Below are 9,670 nucleotides of genomic sequence, written 5' to 3' on the forward strand. Positions count from 1 at the left end.
ATGTTTTTTAGTTACTTTTGTTTGTTTTCTTATAACATTATATATATATATATATATATATATTAATTAATAATTATTATATATATTCTAAAAAATTATAAAACTGACATGTTCGTTTAGGCTCGTAAGTCTGCTCGAACTCGATAAGTGACGGCTCGTTTATTAAACGAAGTTATTTTTAGGCCAAAGCTTGGGTTTAGAGTTGATAAAGCTTGGCACTCGTCTCCACCTTGCTTCATCATCACTCTAGAGTAAACTTACTAAACAACCGTTTCTTCTTCTTCTTTCATTCCACGTACAAACTGTGCATCATTTTGTGTTTGTTCATCTGCAACAATGGCGTCCGTGGCGAAGGATCACGTGGAGGAGATACGGCGGACGAAGTTTTCCATCGGCGGAGAAGCGAATCCGTTGACGGAGGATCTTCATCAAGCCGTCAAGAATCTCTCAGCTGAGCTTTACGCTAAAGATGTTCACTTCCTCATGGAACTCATACAGGTTGTTTATTTATTTATTTTATTATTATTATTATTATTATTATTATTATTATTATTATTATTATTATTATTATTAACCTAATGTTGTTCATACACTTCGAGTTTAGTGGATCATGTTGCTTAATCGTTTCGTTAATATCTGTTTTACGAACGAACTTAATAGTGATCCATCTGCAGTACCTGAAATACGTTTTCAACATGTAATAGCGATGAGTCATTTTGTACCGAGTACCTGTAAATAGGGGTGCAAATTCGAGCTTGGCTCGTGAGGAGTTTTTCAAACTCTAGCTCGGCTCGTTTATTGTTTATTAATTAGTTTTATTATATATTTATAGTTATTTTTAGATATATTTTTTTTAATTGCAACTTTATATATAACATAAAATATAGTATTTAATTATTTTTTCATATTAATAAATAAATAAATTATTATTATATTATAAAATTTATATAAATGACTGGCTTGTTTAGGTTCGTGAGCTGGCCAAGCTCAGGCTCGTTTATTAAACGTGCTTACTATTAGGATCAAGATTGAGCTCAGGCTTGGACTCATTTAATCGCGGCTAGATCGAGTTTTTTCACGAGCCGATCTCGAATAGTTTGCGAGTAGCTCGGCTCATTTGCTCCCCACCTGTAAACTAGATGTGTAAATGAGCCAAGCTTGAGCCTGACTAGGCTCGAGCTTGGCTCGTTTTGACTTACTAGAGCTCAAGCTCCACTAGTTATGAGCTTTTTTTTATTATTTTCTAAAGCTCGAACTTAGTTTGTGAATTGTTTTTTCAAGCTTGAGCTTGGGTCGTTTAATATTTACTAATTAAATTACATTTGTTTTTAATTGTTTTTATATATTTTGAGAAAAATTTTTAAATGAGCCTAAGCTGTGTAGGTGTAGTACCTTAAATGAGATAAAGCTTGGCTTGAGCTCGGTTGTGCAGTGTGAAATTATCGATTTATACTTTCATAAAAATACACAAGGCCTGTGAAGGCCTGACGAGCCTAAACGAATACAAGGTCGAGCTCAGGCTAGATAACCAAACGAGCTTTGTTTCGAGCTATTTATCGACCCAAGCTTGACAGCAGCTTTGCTTGTTTGCCCCTAGGCCAAACACATTCGGTACTGGTATTACCGTAATAGTTTTTCATGTTATCGGTATCAGTTTCTTTCGGTGTTTTCTACAGTATCGGTACTGACATCAGCACAGTATTTGATTTATACTTTCATTCATTTTCGGTATTGGCATTTTTTGGTGTTTTCTATGGTAGTGACATCTCTGTGGTCTTCAGTTTATACTTTCACTCATTTTCAATGTTGGTAGTTTTTCGGTATGGTACAGGGTTCATCCTTAATTTGTAGTTTTTGGAATGAAAATCTAGTTACATTGTGAAACTTTTAGCTCTGCAAGATGATTAACTTTTGATTAAACGATTTTGCAGAATGCTGAGGATAATGAGTATCTGGAAGGAGTGGATCCATCACTGGAGTTTGTGATTACGTCAAAGGATATCACAAACACAGGAGCGCCGGCGACTTTGTTAGTTTTCAACAACGAAAAAGGATTTTCACGTAAAAACGTTGAATCAATTTGTAGCGTGGGGCGGTCTACGAAGAAAGGGCTTCGTAAGCGTGGTTATATTGGCGAGAAAGGTATGTCATATTTATGTTGTGCAATACTATTTTTAGTCAATTTTGTTATTCGATTGGGTTGGGTTTGTTTTGGGTTAGCGGGGTGCAGTGGCGGATACATGAATTTTTAGTATGGGGCAAGGTATGGATTATTAAAATATAGGCTGGGTAAATAATACATTATATGATAAAACTAGATCTAACTTATTTTTTCATAGCTATTAATATAAACAAAAATAAACATTAAAAAGCAATCCAACAAAAACAAACAATTTGTGCTTAAATAAAGGAGTTAAAGTGAGTTTCAAAGGAACTAATATAATTTTAACTCAAAAACTGAAGTTAAACTTCCAAGCAGGTGACATAGAAAAGATTTAAGCACCAAGGGTTTAAAAAATTCAATTTTTTATTATAACTTTTAGTGTGGACCCATCTGCTTTTGAAAGTGCTTCAATATAGCAATATACGGTCTAACATCTTGCTTTTGTCGGGTGTTGAAAGCCCACTTGATAACCAAACTGATTATTGGTTCGGGTTAATCGAGTTTTGTGCTAGTTTTGTTGGTTTTTTGGGGTATTGGATAACTTGAATTAGTCAAATTGAAGTTTTTTTTTATTAGTATCTGTTAAATAAGGTGCTGTAGATCAGAAATATTCTGTAGCTATTAAGCAGTCAAATAATAAATAGTGTTCAAAGTGTCTTGGGTTTGTTTAAGAAACAGTTTGAAAAGCGAAAGGCACTCGAGTTTAAAGGAAAAGTCCTAAACAGTATGCTGCTCAAAGCATGTCAAACTCCTGATTGTTGGTTTCAGGCCCCGAACTGAATATGTAATTATGAATTGGTGTGTGTATAGCAGAGAAGAAGATATGATATTGAAAGGTAATGTTTAAGAAGAAAAGCTTGCATGTTTTATTCAATAAAGTGAGGCTATAAATAGCCATGTACATCCAACAGAAACAAACAAATTCCACCATAAAAGGTGGAGAAACATAGACTAAACAACCTAAACTGAACCCATTTTCTTCACTTCGACTACCCACGAAGTTTGGGCAAACTTAACCTGTGACTATCTATCGTTATTCAATTCCTAAATAAAACAAACTTAAAATAACAATAAATAAAACCAAACAATAAAACTAGTAAAACCCTAAGTCAAAGATTGATTCCAACACTGATCAGATCATGCAAGCCTACCTTGACCAAACCGATAACCGAACCTTTGAACCGGCACTAAATATGTTTAACACAAACTTTAACCTGAAACCTGTTTACCCGAGAAAAGTTCAGTCTAAGGTCAGAAACGGATTGATGGCTAGTTTTTTGGTTTTAGCAATCTTAAAAACAGTATGAAAGTAAGCTTGTTACTAATGGACTAATGATTATTCGTATAGAAAATAATAGTTAAAAATGGTGAGGATATTGGATTTAGCAGCTTGCAAATTTTTTTATGATATGATCTTAACCTTATATAATTGTCTCTTCTCTGAATGTGCTCTTCATTTCTTTTCAAGCACTTATTTTAACATATATACAATCACTTTATAGATATGCATTTCATTTAGTATTTCTTTTAACACATTGTCTACTTTTTCATCAGGAATTGGGTTCAAGAGTGTTTTCCTGATAACATCTCAGCCTTACATCTTCAGTAATGGCTATAAGATACGCTTTAACGAGAAACCATGCCAACACTGTAGTCTTGGTTACATTGTTCCTGAATGGGTTGAGGAGGATCCAACACTATCTGCCATTCAAAGCATATATGGTTCGTCTGCTGCTTTACCGACCACCACCCTGGTCTTACCGCTAAAGTCAGAGAAGGTCAAACCAGTCAAAGATCAGCTTTCAAGCATCCACCCTGAAGTTCTTCTGTTTCTTTCGAAGATAAAGCGCCTTTCAGTCAGGGAAGACAATAAGGATCTGAAGCTAAATACTGTGAGTGCCATCTCAATCTCCAGTGAGAAAAACTTTGTTACTTTGAAGAGCATGGATGCTGAGTCATATACACTTCATCTCACTGCGGATTTATCTAGCAGTCAAGATGACACAGAATGTGGCTACTACATGTGGAAACAAAGGTTTCCCGTGAAACAAGAAAATAAAGTCGATGTTCGATCCGAAGTTGAGGAGTGGGTTATAACCTTAGCTTTTCCAAATGGGAAAAGACTAAACAGAGGCGCAAGCATGCCTGGTATCTATTGTTTTTTACCAACTGAAACCGTCACAAATTTCCCGTTTATAATCCAATCAGATTTTCTCTTGGCCTCATCAAGGGAAAATATCCTCTGGGACAACAAATGGAATCAGGGGATTCTTGATTGTGTGCCTGCTGCTTTCTTAAACGCGTTTACATCATTGCTTAAGTCTTCTACAACTGCTCCGGTTTCAAGTCTTCCTAATCTGTTTAGATTCTTACCTGTCAATGAATCTTCTCACCCCAAACTGAATCATGTTCGTGATGCAATTAAGGTGAAGCTTGTGAACGAGACTATCATTCCATGTGAGTCATACACGGGGCAGAAGCTGTTTCGTAAACCTAATGAAGTTGGTAGGTTGAAGCCTGCATTTTGGAGCATATTAAACAGTGCAAGGAGCCAAGGCGTTAGTTTCTCCAACATTTCATCACACGGAGCCTATATTCTTACTTGTTCTTTCGATCAGGAGGAGTACGATTCCATTTTGGAGTTTTTGGAAATCGTATATGTAGATAATGAATGGTATGCCAAATGCATTGCTGGTTCTAATCTTGTAAGGGGCATCTCAGAGGAACTCTACATGCAGCTTTTGGTGTTCATAGCACAGAATTGGTCTTCCTCATTTAAATCTTCCAACATGAAGAATATACCAATCTTAAAGTATGTCGGGATGGATGGCCAAGTGAATTTGTTCACAATTAGTTACTCTGCAAACAGGCTGCTTGGTGCCGATTCGTATCCTGTCTCTTGGTTGATCAATTGGAACACAGAATTCCACTGTTGTAACGGTCAGTACTTTTTGCCTTCTGTCACACAAGAAGCTATTGGATCGAGTTTGATGAAGCACACTTTAAAAATGTGGTTTATGGAGGAGGCGAAGGTTAAATTTGTCAGTGTTAATAAATATGCTGATAATCTTATTCCTTCACTCAGAACCGACCGTAAGCTTGCTGTTGCTTATGCGCATTTTCTCTACCACTCCTTAAAAAAGAATTACTTGGGGGATAGTCAAGTTAAAACACTGTGTAGTAAAATGCCAATCGTTGATAGGTACGGACAAGTAACTGTTAGAAGAGAAGGTGTTCTTGTACCTTCTTATGGAAGTCGATGGGTAGAGCTGATTGGTACAAATCCCTGGACTCAACATAATTATGTTGAGCTAGGAGAAGATTACACCCGGCCTTTGAGCTATTTTGGTAATTATGCTACTGGTCAAGATCTTGTTACGTTTATGGGATCGTATGTTGGAGCTTCTGATGTTCCTGATCTCTCTCCTCCGAATGCTGCTATTCCTACTCTGTCTTCACCTTTGACCAAACCAAATGCATTGTTACTACTACAATGGCTTTATCATTTGAGGTTAAGAGGAGTTAGTCTACCGAATCTGTTTTTGTCGTCCATTAAAAATGACCCTTGGTTGAAAATCTCTCTAAGCGGTAGTCCGGGCTACAGGGCACCTTCAGAGTCGTTCATGCTTGACTCATCAAGCGGGAGCATTTTACAAAATGGGTCAGTGCTTGTCGATATCCCGTTGGTGGATGTAAAGTATTATGGTGATGAGATAAAGCAATACAAAGATGAGTTGAAGAAAGTTGGTGTGCGGTGTGATAATAAAAAAGCGTGTGAATTCATTGGTGACCGTCTCATGTCACTTGCAGATACTGGAAAGCTTACTCAAGACAATGCTCTTTCAATTCTGAAGTTTATTCGGTATCTGGGAGCACATTATATCTCAAGTGCAGAACTTGTTAACCGAATCAAACAAGGAAGATGGGTTAGAACTTCTCGAGGAGACATGACCCCAAACAACTCTGTTTTGAACAGTTCTGAATGGAAGGCTGCTTCAGAGTTAAGTGACATTCCGTTCGTTGACGAAGCTTATTATGGAGTAGAAGTACTTTCTTTCAAGAAAGAGTTAAACTTACTGGGCGTGGTGGTTACTTTTGATGAGAGCTGTTACCAGCTTGTGTCGGACAACCTCAAGTCCTCTTACTCACTGGCTTCATTTTCATCTGAAGCTATGCTACTGATGTTAAGATGCATACAGAAGTTAAACTCAACAAATAAGCTCATGCAAGCAGTGAAAAACACAAAATGTGTTATGACAAACTTGGGATACAGATGTCCATCTGAATGTTTTTTGGTAACTTCAGAAACTGAGTGGGGCGATCTTCTCAAGGTCTTTGGGTCGTTCCCAATTCTTGATGCAAACTTCTATGGGAGCAACATATATTCAATGAAGAGAGAGCTAAAGATAATCGGTGTCATGGTTGATTTAGAAGATGCAGCAAAAGAATTTACACGTGTGTTTAAACAAGAAGCTTCAGCATCTTCCATCAGTAAAGAGAATGTTCTTACGTTTCTGAAATGTTTCAGAAAGTTGAAGAAATCGAAGGTCACGCTTCCAGAAGATTTCAGAAAGGGCATACGCCAAGAAAAATGGCTAAAAACTAAACTTGGTGATTACAGGTCACCGAGGCAGTGCATTCTTTTCGGTGCAGAATGGGAACCAATTTCCCAAATATCTATCCTTCCTTTTATTGATGACGGTAATAACTTCTATGGCAGTGGGATTCATGATTATAAAGCGGAGCTGAAACTGTTAGGTGTAACCACCGAGTTCAAAGATGGTGCCGAGTTTGTTGCTGCTGGACTTTTCTTTCCCGAGAGTTCAAGTAGCATTACTCCTGCAAGCGTTTATGCTTTGCTTGATTCTGTTAAGAGACTTAGAGAAACTGCATCGGAGATTCCTGCTAAGTTTCTTGAGAAACTGTCCCAGAAAAGTTGGTTAAAAACCCATTGTGGATACAAACGTCCACACGAGTGTTTGCTCTATTATAAAGACTGGGATCGTTTCTTGAAACGTGATGATGGTCCGTTCATTGATGAACAGTTTTATGGATCTTGGATCGAATCCTACAAGGATGTGCTCAGTTTTTTAAAAGTGGTAACTGTTATTAACGAGGGATGTAAGCTGGTTGCTAGTTACCTTTACTCTCAATCCAATTTTGGAAAAGTAAATCGATTCTACGTTTACTTGTCTGAGTTTAAATGGGCGCCTGATGAAGATGACAAGAAGATATGGATACCAAGAGGAACCGATAACGGAGAGTGGGTAACACCCCAAGATTGTGTTCTTCATGACAGAAACAATCTATTTGGTGGTCGGCTTTATGTTTTGGATAAGTTCAAGTACGAGACAAAAGCTCTTGTATTTTTTGCTGATGTTTTCGGTGTGAATGTTCGTCCGTCGGTTGAAGACTACTGCAATCTATGGAAGAAATGGGAAGACTCAGATCGGTTAATTATGCACACTGAGTGCTGTGCTTTTTGGGAATTTGTGGTTAGAAACTGCAATTCGGTCGAGAAAACATTCAACAAAAGTATAACAAAAATCCCTGTTTCATCTTCTACTTCTGATGGTGTTATTCTATCAGATAAACGTGACGTTTTCATCGGTGATGATCTTTTCTTAACGGATCTGTTTCAAAGCTGTTCCCGTCCCATATTTGTTTGGTGTCCTCAACCAAGTTCCAAAACTCTAACCCGAAGCAAGCTTGTGGAAGTCTACAAGAAGCTTGGTGTTCATACCATATCAGAATCTGCTCAAAAGAACCTATCTGAAGTTGATCATGTGAAGTTGGCACCCGTTAATTCGAAAGAAAAGATTATGAAAAAGGGTTTGTTGAAACTAATTCTGGGGTTTCTAGCTGACCCAAGTCTTAATCTTGACACGGAGAAAAGACATGAAGCTGTTAACTGTATGCTGAAACTTGAAGCTTTTGAGACAGTTGATCCCATGACTGTGAAGTATGGTTTATCTTTGTCATGCGGAAACGTTATTAATGTTGAAGCTAAAAGAATGATCCGTTGGGACAAACAGAATTCCAAACTGTATATGCAGAAGAGAGAAGAAGGCGGCGGTCTGAAAAATGTGCTAGAACACGCGTCTCATTTTGCTGAAGTGATAGCTGAGGGTATGCTGTGGGAGAATGAAGAGGTCGTGCCACTGCTTTCTGAACTCATCAGGTTGGGTTATTTGGTGGACTTTGATGAGGAAGCAGTTGACCTTCTCATGAAGATGAAGAATCTTCAAGTGTTTGTTGAGGATAATGAGTACCTTTCTTCCATATTTTCATCCTGTTAAGAGGTATGCCATTTTATATTCTTACTCTTTTATTTTGTTAGTTGTTTTTTTTTTCGTTCTGCAATTTTAAACGTGTTCAAGCCTAAAATAAGCTTATTAAAAGTTTTTGATAAGCTAAATGAAACAATTTTATAAAACGTGCTAAATAACTAAAACGGGTCCAAATTGATATCTTTTTGAATGGCTTGTTTGACTCATTGTCTGACTGGACTTGGTTATTATCTGAGATATGAACCATCGGTTCACTCGATATTAATCTTATATTTTATGATGAAAGACCCACCACAATAGCTTGCTATTGGGGTCTTTGAGCATCGCCTTGGTGTTCCACTGTTGCCTTGGCCTGGTGCACCCCTTAAAAAAAATAAAATAAATTATGTCATTCTTTTTGATTGGTTTAGTGTTCAACTTTGTAAATGTGGTGTTTGTAATGCAGGAGAAAGTATAGTGTGATATGAGGATTATGCTGATGCGGTAATTTGAAGCTGTTTTTATGTAATTTACTTTCTTTTATAATATGCGGTATTGCCCTCCTATGTGGCCATGTTTTGCTTCGTTCCACGTCTTTTATTTCAGTTAATATAATGGAAACGATGCTTCTACCTTTTGAATTCTATGGTATTATATGGTTTGTGTTTTTAAATTTTGAAATTTGTGTCACGCAAAGATTTTTAGTACCAAAGTTATGCACATCAATAGTATATATTCAGTTTGGTTAGAAGTAAAAACTGAAGAGTAGAAAATTTATATATTAATTGTATTAAAGACTGTTTGGGGCTTTTATAAGTTTAAATTTTGTTTTGTGACATTTTGTTTAACGTTTCTCCAAGTTGATAGAAGTTCAATTTTTGATACATTTAATATCCATAACCATGCCACATTGTCTTATAATCTTGGATCAACTACACTTTCGGGTGTCGAAACCAGTCCACCTGATAGGTATCCATTCTCGTTCTCTCACAATTCAAAACTACCTAAAATATACTCTCTCCGCGCTTAAACTCATAGGAAGTTGTTTTGAAGGCATTCCTCTACAAAACCGACCATCTCTCATCCGCAACATGTCTTGTCTCCTAAAGACACCTAAAATCAACTATTAAATTTGCTCTTAATTTTTGATTGACATGTAATAAGTCCATAACACAAACCTTTATATTAATCTTGGTATGACTCTTGTTTATCAATACTCCGATCTTCTAAAAAAAAG

At 36.8% G+C, this 9,670-nt stretch overlaps 1 protein-coding gene and 1 pseudogene across 1 annotated transcript; both read left to right on the forward strand.

The window, feature by feature from the left end:
* Positions 1–326: 326 nt before the first annotated feature.
* LOC143531203 (uncharacterized) lies at positions 327–9,084 on the forward strand. The gene is made up of 4 exons (XM_077026548.1): positions 327–498; positions 1,932–2,142; positions 3,719–8,466; positions 8,900–9,084. Exons 1-3 carry the CDS (start codon positions 337–339, stop codon positions 8,461–8,463), a joined length of 5,118 nt encoding a protein of 1,705 aa, XP_076882663.1. The 5' UTR covers positions 327–336; the 3' UTR covers positions 8,464–8,466; positions 8,900–9,084.
* Positions 8,644–8,820, forward strand: LOC143531216 (U2 spliceosomal RNA; annotated as a pseudogene).
* Positions 9,085–9,670: the final 586 nt, after the last annotated feature.

Source organism: Bidens hawaiensis, unplaced genomic scaffold (genome assembly GCF_021521415.1).
Source record: "Bidens hawaiensis isolate Kalapana, Puna unplaced genomic scaffold, B.hawaiensis_p1.1 tig00009086_1, whole genome shotgun sequence".
Taxonomy (NCBI): domain Eukaryota; kingdom Viridiplantae; phylum Streptophyta; class Magnoliopsida; order Asterales; family Asteraceae; genus Bidens; species Bidens hawaiensis.